The sequence below is a fragment of the Symsagittifera roscoffensis genome, chromosome 6 (genome assembly GCF_963678635.1).
Source record: "Symsagittifera roscoffensis chromosome 6, txSymRosc1.1, whole genome shotgun sequence".
In the NCBI taxonomy this organism is placed as follows: domain Eukaryota; kingdom Metazoa; phylum Xenacoelomorpha; order Acoela; family Convolutidae; genus Symsagittifera; species Symsagittifera roscoffensis.
In genome coordinates, this window is record NC_087067.1 from 3,992,839 (window position 1) to 4,020,469 (window position 27,631).

A 27,631-nucleotide genomic window follows, 5' to 3' on the forward strand; every position below is an offset into this window, starting at 1 on the left:
CTTTGTTCTCCCCCACCCACTTAATTAGTGTCTAACGACCTCAAACGTCGATTCACTACCCAACCCTTTCTAAAAACCCAAGACTAATAGAAATTTTTAAACAAAACTAATCATTCAAATTAGGATAAACAGTGAAGAACTTCGGTTATTCATCCTTCACTTGACCCCTCCTCTTACCAGACCCAGGATAAATCTTAGACTTAGTAAGTTTAAAATAGTATCTAACGAACTACTCGCGTTCTAATTATACCTGAACCTTGTGGATCGATTTACTATTCTCCAACCCTTGAACACAATCACTACCCCTAAGTAAGATTAAGTAAGTTAACACCTTAGCTTATACTAGTCACGAGAAAGTAAAAATCATTCTTCGGAATCGATATACTTTTCTCTCCAACCCTGAACAACTAGACCCAGGTTAAGCTAACCAAAAAATCGTAAGAACTAACAGTTTAAGTCAATAGAAATCATTTAACAACCTTTTGCATCCGTCATTCTAAACCTTATGTCATTTAAAAACCTAGGAAATAAACAAACAATCATTTTACACAATTGTGAAATAGATAACAAAAAATACGACCTTGTAATCACACCTCATACACAAACAATTGGATACATTCGAACAAAACGACAAACACTAAAGAGAAAAATAATAACTAAACAAAGACAAATAACACGAAAAAGATTTTCAAAAAATCGAAACGCATTTTCAGAATCAGAAACCAACAGTTTAGACGAACTTTACAAACTAAAAGAATCAATAGATAAAAATTGCCCACAACACGATCAATTATATTTTTCTGACTCAGAAACAACTTCAAATTCATCACAAAGAGGAAAAAGAAGAATAAAAAAGCAGTATAAACACAAACCAGTACATCTATACAATTGGAATCAACCAATTCGACACATTAATAATTACATATTAACAGTCATCGAACGAAAAAATGAGTTCAACGCACACCCCAGGTGACGAAACTCCAGATGATGATGAAATCTTTCCTTTTATAGTAGATGCAGATACTGATAGAGGACAACACATATTTTGTCAAAATTTACTCGTAAATTTATTTGAACCCGGAATCAGTCCATGTAAAACAGAGTTCCCAGATGTAAAAATCAAAAGACAAATCATAGATCACTACTTAAAAGATATATGCAACATAACACAACAGTATGGAATCTACTCTATAGAATTCACCTCACCAAACCATAATAATAGAACATATACTATACAAACAGACGATCTTGATTTAGAATTTTCAAAAGTTTTTTCAGAATATATAAAAAGCATCCAATACCATAACTCACAGAGAGCAAACTCCATTTTCACCAATGAAGTTTTCGCACTAATATATAGTTATATTTCGATATTAGAAAATGAACTCCCATTAACAAATGTCTCACCGACAGAAACATCTAAACATTTAAGAGTACGACATGAAATCACACTACTCTCTAGTTATTTAAACATCATTAAAGAAAATTTCACGAAAGACGACGTTTCACAACATACCAAACACGATTTACAAAAAATTTTAGCATGGTTCATAATAGATTATTTTACACACAATATTGATTTAATTGCACAAGCAAGAAAAAATTTTAGACCCCAAAATTCGAACGATGATACCGCTATCACAGAACAATCAGATTATGTTTGGGACCCCGAATGGTCTCATTCCGCATTTATAAACTTTCCACAATCAATCTCAAGTCAAGCAATAAGTACAATATCTTACATAAGAGATTATGTAAGAGTAATACCATTAACAATTGATGCAACACCATTAAACTATAATACATTTTTACCCGATACACAAAATAATAGTTTAAACTCTACAGTCATACACAATGAAAACCTCAATGGAACTAGGAATCTTACTCAACAAGATATCCAGACACCATCACACTTCATAAATGAAGAAATTGTACACACAACAACTACACAACAAAGTATTTCACCAATACGCCCAAATTTAACAACACCAAGAAATACAAATCCTTCACAAACACAGGTAACCTTACAATCAACCGTTAAACCTTCGGTTGCCCCTAAATATTCACATATGGATTACCAAACATACAAACCCATGACAATACCATCAAAAACACGCAAAACATTCACTAGAAACAACTTTGCAGACCATAATTATAACTATACACATCCATCAAAAACAAATTATCAACCACAAAGAAATTTTAATCAATATACAAAACCTCGAAACTGGGATAACCCAACGGCCCAATATAATTCCACAAATTTTCAACCAAATCCTCCACAGGATCGCAGTGGAAATTACCCATTTTTTCAACAAAATAAAAATAAAAAACAAACATCTTATCAAATGGATTATTTATCCTCAGATGAAGATTTCTTACAACCAGATATATTTGCACCAAATACTCAAGAATATCGTAGACAAGGAATACAGAAAACACGTACAAATCATAGAAATTTTTCTCCACAATCAATAGATGCACAATATCAACAACCAATTCAACAACAAAATCCAATTAATACACAATCTTTTCAACCAATTCAACAACAAAATCCAATGACTACACACTCGTATCAACCATCACAAATGCAAAATGAAATACCACTCCCGTATTATCTTCAACAACATGAAATAACAAGAAACCAACTTTCAAATTTTTCTCAAATGCCAAATGCAGCTGAATCATTACAAATGACAATGAATCCATACCTTATGGGTGGATCATCAATAACATCAAATAAACCTTTAATGGTTTTCACAGGAACAGACCCTGAATACTCTGTAGAAGATTATTTAAACGCAGTAACAGCAAATTTAATTTTAAATATAGGACCTGAACCAATTAATACGCCACTACATCAAAACTGGATACATCGACGCACAGCGTTGATACAAACAACCTTAGATGGCGCAGCCCAAAAATGGTTTTCAGTACTACCTCAAGAAATAAAATCAAACTGGAAAAGATTTACACAAGAATTTTCAAAAATGTTTGACTCCGAAAGAAACAAACAACAACAAAGAGTTTTATGTAATGAAATTCGCAGATTACCAAACGAAACCATCAAGCAAATAGCAGTAAGAATCGAAACACTAGTTCGAAAAGCATATTCACTAAATACACACGACTATAAAAACACTAAGATGACAGAAATCTTAATGATGACCTTAACACCACAATTAAGGAAAATAGCAATAAAAAAGAGAGCATCCCATCCTTCTTCAATTCGAGAACCCGATTTAGATTTTAGAAAACTAGTAGACAAACTAGAACAAGCAGAAATCACGATGAAACTAGAAGAAACGGAGAATTTGAAATTACAATACGTTAACAAAATTGAAACGACTCCCACTAATATTAATAATATACAAGAATCAGAAACAGATCTCGTTGAAAAAATCACTGAAATACTCAATATTTACGAAAAGAACCCGAAATTTAAAGGCAAACCATCTTTCAAGAAATGGTGTAATTATTGCCGACGATACGGACATAGTATTTCCGAATGTAGACAAAAACAGCAAGATAGTCAAAATAAACCTCAAAAATACAAAGAACCAAATAAATCATTTTATCAATACATGAAAAAAGATCAAAATCTACCAAACAAAAATGTATACAGCAACAACAGTTCAGGAAAACCACTCCCGAACAATACAAGCTATACAAGAAATCAATCTCCATATAACTCAAGTTATAGAGGAAGATCACCAGAACGAAGAAACACGTATAATTCATCACAAAATCACTACAATAGACCGAATAGTCAAAATAACTACTCCAGATCAAATTCAAATACACAACGATTTGTTTCTAGATCTAATTCCCAATCAAGAAATAACTACTATCCAAACAACCAATCACGAAATTCATCATACAATAGGAATAGAAACTACTCCTATAATCGAAATAGAAGTTATTCAAACAACCGAAACCAGAATTACCCGAACAATCGATCAAGGAATAACTCATATAATAGATCGAACTATAACAGACAAAACAATAATTACCAAAACAGATCGCGAAATAATTCACAAAATCGACACCCAAGTTATAATAATCGTTATAGAAATTATTCCCAATCACCACACCGGAATAATAATCACTACAATAACTCTAATAATCGTCATAGAAGTAGTACACCTAAACATCAAAGACAAATCAATCAAGTACAAGCTAACCCAGAAACAACATCAGACCCCCCAGGTATTGATGACACAGTAACTGATACGTTACAACTCAATCAAATAAACTGTACATCATCAGATTCAGAAAGTGATACTGAAAACACTCTTGCTATCAATATGATAAAAGTCGAAAATGACTATGAATCTGTCATATATGAACAACCCTTTCCATCACACATATATGAAAATCAATCAGAATTTCTTCAAAATCATTACACTACACCCATAAATTCCACACCAACGACGCAAGAAACAAACGAGATTAACACTACAGATCAAACCAATAAAAATACTAAAACAAAATGCTTGAATACAAACCACATTTATCAAAATATACAAAAAGAACAACCCAAAGAAAAAATTTGGACAATACCATTTCTCTTAGAAAGCCCAAGAAATAAAGAATTTCAACCACCAGACCTTGAAATAGATTTTTTAATTGATTCAGGAGCAGAATCAAACATACTAAACATTCCCACATGGAATGAAATAAAAACTTTACACCCAAAGCTAACACCTCTTGAAACCTCCAGTAAGTTAGCGACAGCACAAGGATCAACATTGATAAACTACGGAAAAATCCAATTATTTCTCCTCCCTACCAGAACAATGGAGCAAAGCAAACTTCTAAACAAGCCATTTAAACAAATATTCCATATTACTGATATTAAATATAACATCATTGGTATACCATTTATTTCAAAGTATATACCAACAATTAACATACTAAATAGTAAAATATTAATCAAAGATAAATATACAAAAACAAAAGAAACATCATTAACATTTTTTCAAAGATTAAATAAACAACCACCATTCTTTTCAAAATTTTATCCGATATTTAATCAACAAAGAAAACACCTGAAACCACTATCAGGAAACATCTATAATTTTTCAATAAAACAAGTTCATCAATATGATAAAGAACAAAACAAACAAAAATTTTATATGTCAGATTTTGAATTCAAACCTATTCATAAATTTTTCAAAATTACAATCTCTTCAATAAAATATTTGAAAAATTCGAATTCAGATATTATTTCCTTACATGTTTATAACAACACACCTTACCAAGTAACATTACCTTTAGGACTTTTAGGATATTGTGAAACTAACGCTACAATATCACCAATACACGAAAAAGCCTATCGCGTAAATAATATACTCCAATTACTAGATATTTGCCAATCTACAATTCTTAATGAAGAATTATCTATAAATAATATAATAAGTAACGAAAACAGAAATACGGATTATTTCACAAAAACTCCATATTTCAAACCTACATTCAACATCAGTAACTACACAGAGGACCAACAGAAATTTTTAACAATGTTTAATTTCCAACATTCACAAATAACACAAGACGAATTCGAAAAGTTAGCCAAACAGCTAATTCAATATTCATCAGTCTATGCAACATCAAAATTCGATGTTGGCAAAATCAGTTCATCACTACATCTCCCATTAAAACCAGACGCAGTTTTCAAAAAACAAAGAGCAAGTAAAGTACCAATTCACTTACATGATAAAGTAAACAGATTACTCGATATTTTAGAACAGTACAATATTATATCACCAGTTAATAAAGAAGAACAACCAAAAGGCAACACATTCATCAACCCCGTTATCATTCTAGCTAAAGGAGAATCATTAAAAATCGTTCTCGATGCTAGATACCTCAATTCACTCATAGATGAATCAAAATGTAATTGGCCCATTGAACCAATACAAGTTATTTTAACAAAAATAAACGGCAAATACTTCACAACCGCCGACATGAATAGTGCATACAATCAAATGCCACTAGATGAACAATCACGACGTTTAACACAATTTGTTATCGGAAACCAACAATATGAATTCAACCGCTTATTCTATGGAATATCCATAGGACCAGCAGCATTTTCAGCCTTTATGAGCAAAATTTTTAGACCACTAATACTCAAGAAAAACGCAATCACCTATTTAGACGATGTTTTTATGCAATCACAATCAAAAGACGAAATGTTCAAAGTTTTAGAAACATATCACCAAATACTTCAGAATGAAAATCTGAAGGCCGCCCCCGATAAATCACATTTCTTTTTGACAAGAGTTAAATTCTTAGGACATAACATAGAAAGAAAAACAATCACTCCACTGAAATCACGCATTGACGCTATTCAAAAACTTCAACCACCAACAAATAAAAAGAAAATCCAAGAGTTCCTTGGAATGTTAAACTTTTTAAGTAAATATGTTTATAAAATGCAATTATATCTACGACCATTTTACAACATCCTTAGACAACAAAATAATTTTGAATGGAATACAGAACATCAAACACGATTCGAAGAAATAAAGAAACTTTTAACTGAACAAATTTCAAACACAATTCCAGACCCTGATCAACCATTTTATGCAATGTGCGATGCTTCGAACTTTGGCATCGGCGCAGCATTATTACAATCACATAATGGTACAAATAAAATGAACCTAATATCAGCAAATTCTCGATTATTCACTCAAGCAGAGCTACGACTCTCAACTCTAATGAGAGAATGTACAGCCATAATATATACACTTACAGAATATGAATTTCTGATACTTGGATCAAAACATCCCACAGTTTTATTCACAGACCACAAACCAATCATCTTTCTTTTTACACAGAAATCTAACCCAAACCACCGAGTTTACAGATTTCAACTAATTCTAATGAAGTTTCCAAACTTACATATAGTTTGGACTGCAGGAAAAAATCTTGCATTACCAGACACCTTAAGTCGAAATACACCACCTGAATTACTTACACGAAAAACAACAGTTGAAATACCCAAAAACATAAAATTCTACCTTGCAGAAAACGAAACATCACCTCGATTAGAATGCAAATATGCAGTTAAAACTGATATTGAACAATCACAAATAAATAATTTACAACATTTCCCACTTTATTTAGATTGTCAAAATAATCATTATGAAGTTGACCTACTTGGAACATCAACTTTTAAACCAATTCCATATTCTCAATGGATAAAAAATAACACCCAACAAAAACGAACAAAACAACACCTACCTAAAAAAGACCATTTTCCACTAATTGAAAAAGAAGATTTAACTGATAAAATAAATTTATCAGGACCACAAACAAATGATTCAAAATACACAATAAATCAAGTTTTTGACCTTCACGACCCACTTGATACAATACCCTTATCTAAATTCGAAGTTGAAAACATTTTTCTCCCCCCAACAGATACGATTACAATTTCAACACTGAAACAATATCAAAACCTTGACCCGATAATTCGACAACTAAAATCATGGCACAAATATAAAACTAAACCTATCAAAGCAGATTCAACCATTCTAGGAAACAAAACACTCCTCCGATACTTTCGCAAATTTAACAACACAACAATCAATGAAACTACAGACCTTTTAGAATACAATTTAAACGAATCCACAGTTCCCTGTCTCCCTATAAGTATGATTCTTATAGCTTTTAATATTTCACATACACAAAATATTAAAGGACACTCTGGATCAGAAAAAACATATTCAAATTTTATACAAAATTTTTACTTCCCAAATGCACCAATTTGGATAAAAGTACTATGCAATGATTGTATAGTATGTCAGCTAAATAAACCTTACCCAAATCAAAAACAAGTAGCACAAAAACAAGATTTTAAAGGACAAAGTTTATACTTTAATCACCGTATCTCATTTGATACTAAAGGACCAATTTCACCCTCATCAGAAGGAAACTCCTACATTATGGTAATTGTTGACGCATTTACACATTATGTAGCACTTAATCCAGTACCACATTGTAACGCTTATTACGCATACACAACACTCTATGAACACTGGATAGCAAAATTTGGACTACCAGAAATTTTAGTTACAGACAATGGTACAGAATTCATAAATAATGAAATAATAACACTATGTCATTTATACAACATTAAACACAAACCACGTACATCTCATGCACCTTGGACAAACGGCTTAGTCGAAGGTATGAACCGTTCATTACAAGAATATCTTAGATGTATCATCAACGGAAATGATACAAAATATACCGAATGGTCAGCAGATGTAAAATTATTTCCCTTAGCATATAATTCACAAATTACGACAACTTTAGGAATGTCACCATACGAAATGGTTTTTAACCAAAAGCCACGCAAACCAATAATGTTTACAGCAAATTCACATAAAAACGCACAAGGTTATTGTCAACCAAATAAAGACTCAATTTGTTATAACCTACCTTTACATACACACGATGAAGATCATTTTCATCACCCACAAATTCTTAAATTAGCCTCCGGTACACACACCGAATGGATTTTAAATAGAGATAAAAAACACAATGAAATTTATCAAAAAATAACAAAAAAGTTATTACAAAGACAAAATATTAATGAACAAATCAATTCACGTTTTACACCAGCTTCCGATTTAAAAATTGGAACATTTGTTTTAATACCTAATTTTAATACTCACAAAGGAATTTCTAAAAAATTACAACCCCTCCGAAAAGGACCCTATCAAATAATTGCAAAACCCACAGATGTCACATATAAAATTATCGACTCAAACAAAAAAGAAATCGTTCAACATCGAAACAACCTATTACCTTATTACCCAAAAGAATACGCACTCCGCGAATTAACTCAATTATATTCTTTCACAGGATTAAAAATCATTCAAAATGAACCACATCTAAAAAACACAGAACAAAATGATAACCCCACCGAAAATCAAAACACAAAACCAACCGCCACCAAAAACAATACACAAAATCATAAAGAATCTCCAAAACAAAGAAAAAATAGAAAAATGACAGAACAAATAATACCCCAAGAAGAAATAGACAAATCAGAACATAGAAAGACAACAAGACTCCGAAATCAACCACGTAAAAACTACAAAATATTCATCCCCCAATCTAAAATATTAAAGAAAGTAGAATTTAAAAAGTAATTTTAACATTTTATACTTCACAATCTTGAAACCTCCGTAACATTTTTCATTTCCATTTTTCAAAATAACATGCTCACAAAGTACGCAATAATTCTAGTTCAAAATAGACCAATAGGATTCATCCAATCCGCCACTTTCTCTAACTCAAACTAAGATCAATTAGACGAATAATCTAGAACTCCAGGCACATCTCTAACTATAACTTTACAACCTCCAGGTCAAAAATAAGCAAACCACTCCAACTTGACAGCTAAAATAAATATCACCATAATACCGTACCCCTCCCTTATCTAATAACCCAAAGATCAACAATATTTCCCCAACTCAGACCACGAATACCCCCAAAACAAATTTGATAACTTAGCCTAAAGTCACAAAATGAAGATTTTAATTAGCCTAAAGTATAGAAATCTCACCATACCCCGGATCATTTGACAAACAAAAATAAAGAAAAAGACGACCTCCCAGTCACCATGAAAATTGCCCCCAACAATTTTTTACGAAACTCAACCCACTTGTCAAAAAACTAATAAATAATTCGACCACACTAGAAAATCGCCTCAAACAGCAAAAAAATATTCGACCAAGAGATCATTTCTTAAATGCTTTTCTCTCAAACAGTCGCTCAAATATTTATCAATTTTAAACATTTTTTTTCAATACTTCAAGCCCTTATAATATTTCTTTTTGATATCATTGAATCTTTTCTAATAATCATAATAATTTTTTGTAACATTTTTTTAATTTTCTACACAATAATTGAACTATTCCTCCAACTTTCCAAAACCCTTGAATATATCCACAGGTACGATTTTAACAACTTGTCTAAATGATACGAACAATTTTCAGTAGAACTGATATTTTTTTATTGTTTGTAATTTTCATAACATTTCTATTATCCCTCATTTTGACAATATGTAAATGTATAAAGAAAGCAATCATCACATTTGCCCTAGCAACAATTTTTCTAATTCTTTTTTTAGAAGAATATTATAATAAACATAAACCTTCCCACTAAAGTAACAATTTAAAAATCCATCAAAAATTGCTACCCAACAGTCACAGAATCAGTCTTCACCGACATCATCCCAAGATAATCCAACACCACCTTCAACTACTCAAAACCCTCAAACATCTACACGAATTTCTTTTCAAGACAATCCATACACTTTTGAAGAACGGCACGCTCGTTTATCTGAACCACTAGAACCAGTTCAACGACAAGCATCCCTAAGTGAACCAACATATAATCTTTACCCAACACTACCACAAGAACTAAGTAGAATACGAAACCTTAGTCAAAACCAAAACACAGCAGAAATAAATAGACAAATTATACATCCTCGACGAAATAGAAATTTTCAAACTCCCCGAGTTCATTTTGATATACCTCAATCCCCAACACAAACCACTCCAGAAAACACCACTGGTATCACACCAGAAACTCCTACACTTTTTTCACAACGAAGCACTTCCAGTCTACCTTCAGACTACTTAGGTTCAACACCAACATCTGAACAGATACGTGAAAATCCCTTTAACCCCCCAAACCTAACATCACGACTACCATATTGGACTACACATTCATTTACACAAGGTGAACCAAATTTAGTCAATGACCCCATAGATATTTCTACGGATACAACAACATCCTCATCACTACCAGAAACATTATCACTACCATCAACACCATCAATAAGCCAATTTTCACCACCACCCTTTAACTTAAATTTTCCAAATAATCTCGACGCCAGATATCGAGAACAATCATCAATAAATATTCCTTTAAGACTAGATTGGAATACATTCACAGCACCTCCACCATTATTTGGACAACATCAAGAAAGTAACCGCCTTCATAACTGGGCACTTAATAGATTACAATATCGTCAAGATATTCATAACGATATCCGTGATCACAATATTCAAATACTCCAACAAAACAGTTTACAATTAAAGTTTGAAATCACAGTTAAGTTAAATAATATTACCCAACATCCCTACCCATTAAATCCACCTAACATAACAGCTCAATCACTACCACCACCGTTTATAACTACTGAAGTAATATACAAATACGACAGATACACCAAAAACACAATTGGTTACATTACATTTTATAATCCATACTCAGGATTATCATACACATGTATATTCTAAAATTATTAATTTTTCTCCAAACCCTTTTTCTAATAACCTCAAATCAAAACATAAACCCTTCCCCTCGTACAGGACCACAAGATTTATTAGTAACACATTACGATTGCGAAGAAAATGAACAAAAAACACTACATAAATATGCAATAAATCAAGTATCACAATGTGAAACAGAACCACAAGCTATAGAAACCACAGATATAATAGCAACACTCTATTCAAAAGCCCGAGCTACAACAGTTACAGGTTATAAATTCACAGCAACATTTTCCGAAAAGAAAGTACATTGTTCACAAGTCTCGAACGGAAACAAAAACCGACTTGACCATGAATCATTCTACCAAAGTAATATAGAACGTCTTTTATATCTCAATCCTGACGATTGTAAAAATGAATTACTTAGACTAAACATCACACAAAATAAAAACTCCCAAAGAAAATTAGTTAATTTTCAAGTTTTTTCAGACTCTGTACATCAATCACAACTTGAAAGACACCAAGGACATATAAAACTAGACGAAAAATACCCGTATAACGGCGCACACGGACGATTAACCTATGACCTACACGATAAACATTGGATACCACACATTGGTATAAATAACCCATCAAACTGCAAAGCAGACACGAAAAATAAAGGATACCAAGAAATAATGTTTTTCGATTGGAAAATACAACTCGAAAAAATACAACTCACACGAGATTTATCTGATAATACAATGATCTATCAAGGAATCCGACTACCTTGTAAAAACGATCAAGGATATTGCGACCCTACAACAAGAACACAAGCAACAATTGTTTGGTTCCCCGAAGACACATGTACAACATTTCAAGTAGCAAAAATACACGCTCGTATGATAAAATTTCACGAAAAATATTTCATACAATCAATTCCATATGAACAAGTCCATCCATCACGCAAACTAAGTTCCGATTTTAGAAACATAGACAATATAGAAAATAAATTGACACGTTTTCAAATATATCAAGAAACAGAACTTGCATGTAAATACAGGAATCCACTTCACAGAACACAATACTCTGAAATATTAGTTGAATATGAAAAAGGATTCAACATGACCACTGGTAAAGTAAAAATCGACCCATACGCCACAGGTCATCCTCTAAACGAAGGAACATCCTATATACCAGTTAATTTTCAAAAAAGCAACGGACAACCTGGTGGACATCTAAAACCTTATGACACCAGAAGCACACGCTTACAAGAATTATCACTAATGAATACTACATATTTTGGTAATATCCACTATGATATTCATTTGGATATGAAACTAGACTATACAATTAGCCGCATTTTTCAAGAAAATGTCACTCTCCGAATTAGAAACACTACATCAACTATGCGAATTAGAACGAACACAAATACTACAATCACTTGCACTAGCAGTATTAAAAATACCCTACGCAGGATACTTATTATCAGGAAATAGATCAAATTTTTTAGACTACGAAGGAAACATTTTATGGTTTTATACTTGTACTAAAAAAGTATCACCACTATACGTTTTTGAAGATAAACGATGTTATAAAAGGATCCCTATCTTTTATAAGAATAAAGTACATTTCGTGGATACACTTTCACGAAGAACCTATTTCTGGGATACCGCAGTCCCATGTGGATCAGAAAATAGCCACAATGTAGTACAACTAAACCCTGATGAAAACAAATATTATCTTCTCACTCCATATCCCACATTAATGCAATCACTCAAAAAATTTTCACCAGAAAGCATTCGCGCTATTGCTCGAAACCCAAATATAGACTTACAATCAATAGGAATCTATTCAAAATCAGATATTCAACATCACATTAGAACACAACAATTCCAAGAATTATTAACACAAATGGACACTATACAAAGACAATCAATAGACCAAAATTTACGCAAACTTGCAGAAACCGCAGGATTTGCAGATATCTACACCCAAGACTATAGCGGATATTTTAAAGACATTAAAGATTATATATATCTAAACGGCGAAAAATACCGTCCCCAAGATATATCACCAATTAACATTTTTAGCTTTGTTACACTCAAAAATGAGATCCTAGATTTTCTAGGATGGCCCTACTGCATCTTAGAAAAATTGACTATTTTATACGCAATGTTTAACTTTATTGGATTTCTTTTCTCACTCTTAAAAGGAATCTACAACACATGTGCTATACACACACAAGTAAACAGACAAGCAAGCGTAGCACGCATACTCTTTGCAGGATTTTTTGGAATCTTTTCTACATCTATAAACAAAATTCTTTTAGACGCACAAATAAAAGAATATAACACAAAAATAACAACACGACAAAATACATACGACGAAGAACATAACAATGTCGACCCACAGCCAACGGCACCACAATTACCACCCCTACCAAATAACCATCCACTATCCCTAGTCCCACGAAATTTTAGAAATTTAGCAATCACACATAATCCAAACTTTAGACTCACCACATCACAAAGTCCCGTCCAACATATAATGACACATCAATCACAAGATGATAATACTTACGAACAAATTATTGAACAACCACATACCACCGCTTTTCAATCTCAAAATAATAATTTTTTTAGCCCACGATGAGCCGCCAACTTGGATCACTCCATCGATCAAATTCCCATCCAACCAACCTTACCTCTTCAATCCCAATAATACCACTTTTTGCTTTTCCGCCACCCGATTTTCCATCTAGCAATGTAACATCAGGCATGAATTCCGACACTAACTCACAAATTTCAGTTTTATACTCCATTTCACAGCTAAATAACCCGAATATTGAAACCCCCGACGAATTTGCCGACTCAGAACCATCTCCATCCAATAATTTTCATAACCCTTCTCAGTTTTCTCAACCTCCTTTTCAACCCATATTGTCAAATAACCCTGACCCCATCACTCCTACACCCTCTTATGCTTCCCAAGTTACCCCAACCTACTCCTCATACCATTCTGACCAATCATCTCCAGACACCCCCCGAATCTCCCCAGAGCTAGACAATTTTATTACCCTCCAACAACAACCCTACCACCTTAACACCCCGACCATAAACCAAATCTCCTCCACTACAAATTCATCCAATCCCCCTACACCCTCTTCAAATTATACTGAATCATTAGCACCATCATCCACATCAACTGAATCCTCACTCAACACTAATAGAGCTTACCGCACTTTTAAAAGAAAGTTCCCCAACCATCCTTTCCCAGCAAAACCAGGAACAGCCCGTGAATACATCAACCACCCCCAGCATACTAACACTAGAGAATTTTTAGCTATCACTTTACCCTCATTTCCACAATACACCTTAAACACCCCTCATGACGCTAACGAAACACGCAACTTTGTAGACGAATACGTTTTAATGCCCACTCTCTCTTGGACCTCATACTATCATTTCACTAACCCTCTTTGCTTACCTTTAACCAACACATCCATCGATATAGACCGAAACAAAGACATGCTATATCGACTAACTACACCACTCACCGCTAGACAATTTACTTACGTAGGATATAAAAAATCACTAAAAATACACACTGCACCTAGAGCTAATGAATATACACTAGAATACTACGATCACAACATCATCAGAGCTAACCAAGATCAATTCTTAGACGACGATCGCTTCGCTAACCCACAAATCACCGAGAAATTTTTCATCAAGACACCATATGTATTTACACTAAACATCTTCGACCGAAAGTTTGATCACATTATTTCAGAAGCACTAACAAGCACACAAGCGTACGAAAGTTTTAAAGAACGCTTCCAAATCTTTTCACTAACCTTTCATTTCCTTGCACCACACGAAAGAGATTTACACTGCTCACACGATATTATGTTGCGAACTAAACAAACACATACATACAGTTACTATCGTTTCATCCAAAATCACTTTGACCTCCACACACCCTCTAGACAACCACACCATCGCTTTCAATTCATCAATTCAAAATACACTTCACCGTATTTCCTAAATTTCACATATTGTATTAAAGATACTAACCTTCATGGTATTCTTCGTAACTATGACCCCATAACCCAAATGTACATTTTCTGCCCCATCACCAAGACCTTCAACGCCGAAGAATCCCGACCCTTCCTTATCCCGCACGAGTTTGTACAGCCTATAGAAATCCCCATTTTAGAATTCATCCACAACACTAAATTTAACCACAAATTATATAACTTAATCCAAAACACACCTTATGAGTTTGCAGTAGGCACTGAAGAACTAACCATTATTAAGGCACTTCAATTGCTTTGGCCACTGCTTCAAACTAAAAATATCATCCGCATCTTAGCTAAACTACTAACAACTTCAGAACTAGTTCACGATATCTTCCCCCACGGTTTTTTCCCCGACGACTAACAGGTAAGTATGAATTAAATGAATATTACTAACTAATTAAAATATTAAAAAACTCACCATTCTTTATTCATGTTTTCTTTAGATTTTTAGCCTTCATCTTCGATCATCTGAAAAATTCACAAAAGAAAAATAAAAAATAGCAAACTTCTTCAAAACTGTTTAAGACCCTTTTAACTTTTGCACCAACAATTAAATAAATATAATACCAATGCAGTAAATTAATTTATAAAATTTTCCCCCAAAGCAGTAAATCTACATATGATGAAAATTTGTATCTTAAAATTCCCCCATTACTAGCAGTAAATTTCCAAATTCTATGCAGTAAATTAATAAAATGCAATTGCAGTACTAACCTTTTGATATTTTCATTCATTCGCACAGAAATTCTATCCACACTCACACAGCTCGCCCACGAAGAATTGTTTAAAATAATGAATTTCAGTTTCAAGTTTTCACACTCAACAACTCTAACATATAATAACAAGTTTCAAACTTTCCTTTAACCCGGTTGGAAAGGAATCATATACTAAACAAAACTAACCAACGCAGCTTACTAAATACCACAAATCATAGAATAACAGCATGACTTAGAAAAAGAAACCAACGGTACCCAAACCGGATTAACCCAGTTTAAAACTGGATAATTTATTCTTTTGAAGACTATTATAAAGTCTAAGAAAGAAATAATAAAACACAAAAAAGTCGAAAGACAAACCCATACCACAAACAATTTGATTTTTGAAAAAAGGACACAACCAACAAAACATAAGTAAGACCACAACAAACTCAACATAAAACGTTGTCACATAACAGGACCCCTCACAAAAACCGCATGAAATCATACTCCCACACCTGGCCTAACCCACCAGGAAAGGACGTCCTGAGCATGCTCTATAGCCGGCCTAACCCACCGCGCTACATCCACGCTTTGTGACCACACCTTTATTTTTAATAAGAGCTACTCAAGGGTGAGTAACTCTTCAAAATAACCGAACTAAAACAAAAAGCTTTTGTGAAAACAACTAACTAAAATCATTATTAAAAAATATTAAACTAATAAAAGTTTTATAAAATGTAAAATCACATGATGCAATATATAGATCAGAATACAACACCAAGGACGAACATCAAAAGACAGGACGACCCCACTACACTCGAGAGAGAATGACCAACTACAATCGATATGCCGCTCACAATCACAACTCAAAGGATTTAGAGTACGACTTGACCTCGCAGAAAAGGACTTCATTGAACTAGACCAATGACCACCTCGATGTTCAAGTATACGTACAGATCCGAGTAACCAGGCATCCCCTCCACGCACAATCTCCACGCCATTCCCAAACTAGATCATACACAAAAGAAGTTCTCCACGCAGAACAGAAAAACCTGACATAGCAAACCATTCTGAAATCAGATTTGAGTTTGTTGCAAAGACGTAGTCGTTGTCACTAGAAGACACAACGTCTTATGTCTCTAACTCCAGCTTCCTGGAACTTCCCTAACAAAAGAGGAAACGGAAGAAAATTATGATGTTCGCCAAAAACAAACGTCCATCATCCATCCTTCGAATTGCAGAAGAACTATTCTAAAAAACTCTGTAAAACCCGGATGGGTGGAACCTGATCTAAACTATATTTTATGATTGGATAAATTAAATGTTTTACCAATGTAAAGTATTTAATATTAACCAATCATGATCCATCTAACTAACAACCCACTTATTTGTAAGTGCTGAAGTTACTTGTAATTTCAGCACCAGAGAGATTTGAATTTAACTTAGAAATTAGTTGGACTCTCCCGAGCACTTCAGCAGCCGCAATAAACCAGTATACCCTAGATCTATTGAGCCTAGCAGAGACTAGTTAAACAACCTGAGACTAGATAGTATAAGAGTAAGATTAGGATCGGTATTAGACTAAGAAGTTGCACGAATCTATCCGGCCGAAAATAAGATAGCGTGACGAGCAGACGGTGTACCCTATCCGAAATTACTCTATGAGTTATACACCCCAGTCATAACTCACTACGACAAGAACCCTCCATACAACTTTTTGTTGGGTTCTGCAATTGACAACTGCTTTTTCAAAAATTAGGCCACTTACCTTGGCTATTCTTTTCAATGCCATTTCCTGCTAAAGTTTGAGGTTTAAATTGAATAAGTACTGCGACCAAAATTTTCTAATATAAATTTCGAGGAAATGTTCGGAATTGAACACGAAATGGTAGAATTTTTTTGTGATAAGTCTTTACTTCAAGCTAAAATAGATTTTTATTTTGTTATTAAAAAGAGACTGATTACATGCAAATAATGTTTTTTATAATAGTGCTGAAAACTGTTAACCAACGATCGCATGGACGTGTCGTCATTTTCTCAAAGCAATACAAAGAGTTGTTTTTATCAGAGTGATAGAAAAATCTAGAAGCCATTCAATTAATAGTACATGGCAACATTATGGCTGAATATTTGGTATTTTGATCTTTGAGTTCAGATGAAATTTAATCATAAACATGATCAAAAAAACTAGATATAGCAAAATATAGCAAAAAAGTAAACATTGTTAAGTTAACTCAGTAAAACAGAAATAAAGATATTAATAGTGTAAACCTCTGTTCCAGCATGAAGTCCGCGGTTTTAGAGGATCGCGCCGCGGTCATTCCGCGACCCTCCAATCATCAACTGTACAGCGTTTTAAAGTCTCGGGCATTGCCTTGAACACTTGGTGTATCCCGGTCATCATAGTCTGCAAATGAGTCACCAAATGTCGCCTAATTTTGTTGAGAGGGCACGTCGGGGTCTTCCCATCATCTCAAACGCAAAATTATAAAAACTATTGAAAATGTTTCAGCAAAAAAGTTTGTTCTTGAGCTAGACTATCTGAAGCTCAATGAAAAAAAACTAAAATAAATTAAACTCAATAACTTCAGCGACCCGGACAGCATAGCTAACCAACGGAAACAACGCTAGAGTTAGTGGTGACGCTTAGACTAAACTTATTTCTACAAAAGATAATACAAGTTCATAATCTACTATTCATAATACGTTTTTCAAGTTGTCTGCTTGTGAATAGAAAAAATTAGGCTCTTTCTGCTTCTTGGGTATACATTGAAGCTCTGCCACACTTACAAAAATTGATGATTAAAATTGATTTTAGTTTCATCCTGAAATGGATTACAAACTTCTTCATCTAAATAAAGAGAAATCAAGGATTTCTGGCTATTTCCGGTCATAAAAGTTGCGAATTTATATCCCAATAAAATAACTGAAATTTGGCTTTTTCTGAAGGTTGCGGCCAGGACAAATCGGTGCAATTTTTTTTGTAATCAGGTTCAAGATTGTAAATTAGGGGACATCATGCAGAAGATAATGACCACGACTGGATTTCAAGCAAACTGTTGAAGAACCAGGCCAAAACTACCGGTTTTAGGAACAATTCAAAGGTTTTGGTATAGAAGTTGCGTACTTCCCCAACGAAAATAATATTTTAAGAGTTATTTTAAAATTTCGAGGTTTGGTCTGTCGAAATAGACAACGCGCAACGTGCAACAGTACCCAGCAAAACAAAATGGGAAATAACAGAAGTCCAAATCCCGAGGAAGAAATTGGTCCCATAACTTGAAAACGCAAAATTTTAATGCAACATTTGATGTTACGATTTCCAAAATTGGACTGTAAAAACTGTAATGTGATAGCTCGCAGAAAAAAGGCTTAAGATAGCAACAAACTTAGATGATAAAAGTGAAACCAATAGAAAAGCCTCACTTAAAAACTTTTTTGTTCCGACCAATCTCATTCATTGGCAAGGAAATATGTTTGAGTTGAGGTTTTCTGGTAATTTTGTCGACTCCAAACAAAGATCGAATAGTTCAAATAAATTATAAAAACTGCTCGAAGTATAACAAAAAATGCTCCGGCTATTCAAGATGAATCCGCCACTTATTGTAATATATCACCCACAAATGCTGTTGCAATTATAGCTGCAAAAACGCTATTGCAATCATCGGTGTAATAATTTATCTTATCCAAGCCTTGACAATCGTTATTTGGTTTCAAAAAAAATTTTATAATATGCTCTAGTACCATCAAAGAGCTTCTATGGGTTTTTCCTTTTTTCAGATTTAGCTGAAAATCTAACTAGAGGAAAGAGCGAAGGCAGAAAATAAACTCTTTTTCGGTCGCTTTAAGATTTTATTGTTCCATTTTTTGAAAGAAGTAATGGAATGTTTGTGATCGAGGTAGTTTTTTTTCGATAGAAATACTTCGGTTTTTCAGAATAAGCCAACTGACGGGTGGAAAATGTATTAAACGCTGTTCGAACGCTGTTCGAATGTATTAAACGCTGATATTTTGAATTTTGCTGTTCGATAGTGGAGTTTGCCCTCCTTTTAACAATGGAAATGCACTGAGCTGGAAAACAAATCACAAGTCAAATCGCAAAAAAAAACCAAAATTGTGCGTGAATATATTTTACAACTTTTTCCTGAAAGAAAAAAAAACAAAAAAAAATCTGCAAGACCTATAAAAGAGTACTCACTACCTTCATTACTCTTGAAAACTTTTATGAAAAAAAAAACAAAGTTAGAAATTATGCTTAATTAGTACCGGTTTCGGAGAAATCCCTCTGCACTGGAATGTTTTAAAATTGAAAAATCTTTTTGTAAAACCTCAAAATCAAAACATTTTTTTTCTACGTGTTGCTGTTTCTCATTAAGTTATAGGGCCTAAAATTTGCCTGTTTGCACAGTTTGGAACAAATAACACGTGAGATGTACCGTGCTATTAAAGCGATAGCGGAGGTTTTGTCCGTTTTAGAAATCGTTCCAAAATTTATTTGTTCAATTTAACATTTGCTAATTGCAAAATATAAAAACTTGTACTTTGTGAAAACTTGCGGGAGATAACTTTCAAAAAGCCAATCTAAAAAGAAACAGTTTTTTCATCCATTTTTGTTCATCATTCATTGAATCAAACTCTTTCCCATAGACCTCACAGACATTCAAATTACTCAGATTTTTGTCCTGATCGAGCGTTCTTTTTTAATATTTGGGTTTTGTCCACTGACAATCTAATGAACTTAAACAACGGAACTTCAAAAGAATTGAAGCTTAATTTCTTTGTTTTTCATCTGGTAATTGCATGCGAGTGAACAACAATAATTTTTTCTATCAATTTGCACAGGACTCTTAGAAACTGGAGTGTTCAAAATTTAAATTGTAATTAACATGAAAATTTAAATAATTTTTATACTTGAATTCTTGATTTTCAAAAAAGTGTTGGAAATTTTTTACCAACGATTGCATGATTGTGTCGTCATTTTTGTCAAACAAATACAAAGAGTTGTTCTTATCAGAGTGATAAAAGAGTCTAGAAGCTACTCAAATTGTGGTACATGGCAACATTTTGGCTCAAAATTTGATCTTTTGAACTTAGAAATCAGATGGAATTTTATCAAAGACGTGAACACAAGAACTAGATAAAGCAAAAAATTATCATCATTCAGTATAACAGAAATATTGATAATAATGGTAAAAACCTCTGTTCCAGTATAAAAACCGCGGTTTTAGAGCGCCGCGCCGCGATCATTCCACGATCCTCAAATCACTAAATGTACAGCTTTTTAAAGTGTCAGGCATAGCCTGGAACATTCAGCGTTTCCAGGTTGTGATAGGTTGAAAATGAGTCACCAAAGTTTCCCTTTTTTGAGAGAGTACGCCGGGGTCTTCCCATCATCTCAAACGCAAAATTATAAAAAACAATTGAAAATGTTTCAGCAAAAAAATTTGTTCTTGAGCTAGACTATCTCCTGCTCAAAGAAAAAATATCAAAAAAAAATTGAATGAATACCCTTTATAAACCCTGATACCACAGATAACAAACGGTAATCACCTATATGTTAAAGCTTAATTTAGTTCCTTTTCTTAAGTGGATTACAAACTTCCTCATCTCAGCTTTAGGCCGCAATCAAGGATTTCAGTCTAATTCCAGCCAAAAAACTAGCGAGCTTATATCCAAACAAAATAACTGGAATTTTGGTTTTTTCAGAATGACACGGCCGGTAAAAATTGGCGCATTTTTTTTGTAATCCGGTTCAAAATTGTAAATTAGGGGACATCATACAGACGATAATGTCCAGGACTGGATTTCAAGCAAACTGTTGAAGAACCAGGCCAAAACTACCGGTTTTAGCTACAATTCAAAGGTTTTGGTATAAAAATTGCGTACTTCCCCAACGAAAATAAAATTTTAAGAGTTATTTTAAAATTTCGAGGTTTGGTCTGTCGAAATAGACAACGCGCAACGTGCAACAGTACCCAGCAAAACAAAATGGGAAATGACAGAAGTCCAAATCCCGAGGAAGAAATTGGCCCCATAACTTGAAAACGCAAAAATTTAATGCAACATTTGATGTTACGATTTCCAAAATTGGCTGTAAAAACTGTAATTTGATAGCTCACAGAAAAAAGGCTTAAATAGCAACAAACTTAGATGATAAAAGTGAAACCATTAGAAAAGCCTCACTTAAAAATTTTTTGTTCCGACCAATCTTATTCAATGGCAAGGAACTATGATTGAGTAGAGTTTTTCTGGTAATTTTGTCGACTCCAAACAAAGGTCGAATAGTTCAAATAAATTATAAAAATTATTCGAAGTATAACAAAAAACGATCCAGCTATTTAAGATGAATCTGCCACCTATTTTAATATATCACACACAAATGCTATTGCAGTCATAGCTGCAAAAACGCTGTTGCAATTATCGTTGTAAAAATTTAACCTATTCAAGCCTTGACAACCGTGATTTGGTTTCAAAGAAATTTATAATATGCTTTAATAGCATCGAAGAGCTTCCATGAGTTTTTTCATTTTAGATTTAGCCGAAAATTTATCTTTAGGAAAGATCGAAGGCACAAGATCAACTATAACTTGATTGTTTTACCCTTTAAAAAACTTGACGAATGTTTTTATCTCTCATAAAATGTATTGCTGTACAAAGCTGAAAATCAAAACGATTTTTCACGTGCGACTTTTTCTCGTTAAGTTATAGAAAGTATGCCAATTTAGACAATTTGGGACAATTAACGAGATTTTATCCGTTTTAGAAATTGTTAGAAATTTTATTTGGTCTATTGTTCATTTTGCTAAGTGCAAAAAATAAAAATTTGTACTTTGTGTGTGGAATTAAAAACTTGCGGGAGATAACTTTCAAAACCAATCTAAGAAGAACCAGTTTTTTCATCTATTTTTGTTCATCATTCATTGAAGCAAACACTTTCCCATAGACCTAACAGGCAGTCGAAACATTCAGACTTTTGTCCTTATTGAGCAGTCTTTTTTATAGTATTTGGGTTTTTTTCAACTGACAATCTAAAGAACCTAAACAATTGACCTTTAAAATAATTCAAATTTGATTTCTTTGTTTTTCATCTGTTATTTGCATGCGAGTAAACAACCATCAGTGTTTCTAATAACTTGTTTATGACTTCTATAATCTGGAGTATTAAAAGTTTAAGTTGTGATTTTTTTTAGTCTTGTTCTCGATTATTGTCGCAGTTTTATTGTCGCTTAGGATAACAAATCCGTTCTGAAAGATTACTTGAAAAATAGTATGTTTTTATTCCGCATCGAATGATTGAATTTACAATTGGTACTTCCGTGAAGCTTTTCTTCAAAAAAAGTTCGCAAAGTTCAAGTTTCATGATTGTAGACAACCGAATGATTTAACTGAGATTGATTTCAGCGGCATTTTTGATTTTAAATTGTTTCGTTACTTGATAATTATGTGCACTAAAACAGAAAAAAAATCGCAAAAAATTTTTCTTTTGTTTTACTATTTTTTGTTTATCTAGACTGCTCCTTATGTAAATTTGATGCCCGTAGAATTTGAATGGAATGCTTTTTGCAAGATTTTTTATCTACCACTCAACCGTTCCACCACTCAACCAATTTCAAAGCAGTTTCTTTTGCTTGTCTTTTTATATGCGTGTTGGCACCGTCTCTTAGCGCCTTATATTTTGAGAACTGGCTTCACAAAAATGCACAAATCATTTGTAGATTATAATTTTTTGTTCTAACCATAAAAATTGCAAATTGCGAGGAAAAACTTATTGGATGTGTTTTAGTTTTTTTGTTTTCTACGCAAAATTAGGAATCGCAAGACCTAAAAACATTAAACGCATTGTTTTGAGTGAATAATCATATTAGAGGCATATCAGCTGTGACTCGAACTATATTTAAAAAACTTAAAAATTTTGACCGAGTTTCGAGAAAAACCGATATGATTTTTTGAAATTTTGTCTTTGTTGGAACAAGTGAAGCGATCGAGTTGCTTTCGTTATATGAAAACCTACGACCCACAGACTTTGATTTTACTAAAACGAACACTAGTCTTAAGACTCTTAACTAATGCTTCAAGGCAAAATTTTTTTAATGATTTCAAAATTATTGTGCGGAACTCTTTCCTTTTTTTGTTTATAATCGTTTTGTTGGACAAGTTTTGTTGTTTTTAACTAATTCGCTAGTTTTAAGCGCTTTGTAACGTTCATTCCACTGTTTTTTCATCTACATTCCCTATTCTTTTATTCCACCGCGTACAACAAGTGATAAGAAAAAGAAAATTTTTTATTAAAATTTTTTCATGAAAATGGTCCGGCTATCTTTGTTTCGTTTTGTCATTTTTCAGGTTCCTGCAGAAAAAATTAATCAATGTATAGAAATTTTCTTCCATCAACGCTGCTTTGGAAGTGTCTTGAATGTCCCGTACCCTCGAAGAAAGTTTTTTTCTTCCTGTTTTAGCAACAAGCGAAAAAACAAATTCTACCTGCATGTAATATATCTAGGCCTAGCTCTTCTTAACTCAGTGTGAAGTGGAAATCTCTGAGAGCAAAAACCGGGCTAGTGTATTTAGCTGCTGCCGTTTCTGATATCCGTAAGTTTGGACCAAAGAGGGAATGCAAAAGCTAGTAATCTGTTTTTGACCTGAGTTTGTGTCCGAGTAAGAACCACTTGAATCATTTGATCTCAAACAAGGTTTCTTGAGCTTCATCATTTTGATAGAGTTGTTTCACTGAGCGGCGGGTAGTTGAAGCAAGGTATTTAGATGTCCTTTTTGTGAAAATTGTTACTAACTGCTTGCACCAAATCAGCTACACACTGTCAATTTGGTTTACAGAAAGGTTGTTCAACTTCATTGGGCAAACCTAATTCTATGTTCAAAAATGTTTTTTTTTTCTGATAATATTGTACAAGAATTTTGAACGATTGAAACTCCTTGAGATTTACAGATATATTTCAGCTCCATTTCGCCTAAGGTAGCCTACCTTCAAGCTTGATGTTAGCATCTAATACGGAATAACCCCCAATAAAACACTGTCATAAGTGCTTTGAAGTTTTAACTAGGCTTAACCAAAGGGTAATGTTGTTCACTGGAGCTGAATGTTAGCTGCCATCATACGCTTTTTGTATTACTCTTTTGACGGTCCGTTGATTGTGCTGAAGGTTGCTCACTGAATCATCGAGATCAATTTTTTAGGCTACACTTTTTTGCGTAATCATCATTGGTTTGGAGACTTCTCAGGCATCTGAGAAGTCAATTTACCCAAAAAATGATTGCAATTCGTGGAAGAAACTTTTCGTCGCGATTTAAATAGTTTTTTTTTCTTTTCATTGAAGCCAGTTTGACAAAGCCCAAATGTTTCTTTTTGCAATACATGACTGATGATGCTCAGGCCAATCGTCAGGATTGCATCGACTCGAGTAACCAATGTCTGGCCATGTATTGCTGCTTGCAGAATAATTGGCTGTGAACCGGGTTTTAACCTAAACAGGTCTTGATAAGCTTTGATTGGCAATTTCCACAATATACCATGTATCTTGTGTTGGTTTGGATTCAGATCAAGTCCAAAGGTTCCGATATCGTTTTGTGGTCGTACAAATGCTAAGTATAGTTGTGCGTACGCTCGACTATTCCATGTCAAATCGATTTTTAAAAATTTAATTTTTTTGTTTTCGATGTAAACTTCTGGTTTGCTTATAGTGTCCGAGGAGTTGTGCACCAAGTACGTTATCCAATCTGCCCTCAGAAACTCTACAAAATTTTCAGCACCAGCCCCTGCCAGCGGTTTCGTCTCTTTGTGATCTTTTCCTGGTCATCATCATTTTCCTGAGATCTAATCATCGTGATTGCTTACTTTTTAATCGATCTAATATAATAATTCAAGAATTAATGTTGCATAACTAATTTCACACTTTATTGCGAACTATCAAAACTTTGGGGGCTTCTCATGCGCGAAGGACCGAATGGGCGAATAAACTCGTGAGCGAAGGACCGAAAACAAAATTAGCCGAAAGTCAATTTTTAAAAAGAAGCAATTCCCATTCAATTAAAATGAATTGAATGCAAATGCAGCAATATTTTGCTTCTTTCATAACGAAACCTTTGAAATACAAATTTTGTTCTACTTTGGACAGTCAAGGACAATTTGAAAATTTTGCATATTTCTGCCGTTTTTATATTCGGCCAATATCAACTTGCAGTCCCTGGAAATGTTTACTTTCTTTCTAAACACTAGATTACTGAAATCTGATTTGCTAATTTGTTTTTGCGCATTCGAGTGAATTGACAGACTGCATGAATTGTTCTGATTAAAATTACTTGCTGAAAGTAACCGTAAGTGGTGAATATAACACACAGTGGTTGGGTAAGACAGTGCCGAAGTAAGAGAGTGCCGAAAACAAAAATTTGTTAAAGAGTGCCGAAAATGAAAGAAACTGACTTATTTGTCGTGAACTAATTGAGAAAAGAAAAGAAAGTTTTGTTTGCTCATCGATTTTGGCGCCAAAATTGAGTCTGAACAATTTGAAAAGAGTGCCGAAAATGAAAGAAACTGACTTATTTGTCGTGAACTAATTGAGAAAAGAAAAGAAAGTTTTGTTTGCTCATCGATTTTGGCGCCAAAATTGAGTCTGAACAAGTTTCAAGTGTCATTATTAATTTTCCCGCCAAAAGCTAGCCTCTTAAATTGCGTTCCAATATTTCCCGCCTTTTTCGGCACTCTCTAACTTCGGCACTGTCTAACGCCCCCCACACAGTAGGTTCCCGCCGTGAAAAGAAATGATTATAATTGAGTTTCAGCGAAAATTCATTATAATTATTTGAAAAAGATGATACTATTACGATTGTTCGACGCGACAAAATCCATTTTTAATCCATTATAATTGATTTTTTTTCACTTTTATGAACCTTTACATTGAAACTCAATTATAATCCTTTTTTTCCACGTCATTGAGATGCGAATTTCAACGAACATAAAGTATTTGCGTGGGGGAGTGGGGTTGGTGGTTCAGGTGGGGGTGGGGGGTTATTACAGGTGAGTGAAGTTGGTGGTAGTTCAAGTGGGTGGGGGGGTGTTGGTAGTTGAAGTGGGGGGGGGGGTGTCCAGGTGGGGGTGTCTCAGTTGGTCAGGTGGGGTTGAGGGTTGGTTCGGGTGCGGGATGGGGGCTGGTTCAGGTGCAGGGGGGGTGGTCCAGGTGGGGGTGTCAGTCTCAGGTGGTCAGGTGGGAGGAGGAGTGGTAGTTCATGTGAGGGAAATGAGAAAAGGGGCAAACGTTGGGATATGGGGTTGTAAAGGAGCAAAGGGGCAAACGTAAGGGTGGGGAGCTTAACTGAATCTCTTTGCACTTTGAGTTTAGGTTTAGAAATTGAGTTGGGCGTAAACTCGCTTCTCAAAATTTCCGCATTACTCATTCAATTAATGCAGAAGTTCTTGCAGAGTTTTGCACGACGCAAAACAAAAAATATTGGAAAACAAATCCAATATAATGCGATTTTATTCTTATTACCTAATCCATTATAATGGATTTCAAATGAATTATAAATGAATTATTTTTTTGCCAGAAAAAAAAGGA

General features: G+C 33.8%; 1 protein-coding gene across 1 annotated transcript in view; it reads right to left on the reverse strand.

Annotated features, from left to right (window-relative positions):
• LOC134847796 (ubiquitin-conjugating enzyme E2 2-like) overlaps positions 1-18,119 on the reverse strand; it is a 31,243-nt gene extending 13,124 nt beyond the window's left edge. Inside the window, exon 1 of the mRNA XM_063865014.1 lies at positions 17,833-18,119. Within this exon, the coding sequence (XP_063721084.1) occupies positions 17,833-17,856 (24 nt within the window). The 5' untranslated portion in view covers positions 17,857-18,119. The remainder of the gene's footprint in view (positions 1-17,832) is intronic.
• Between the last annotated feature and the right edge of the window lie 9,512 nt (positions 18,120-27,631).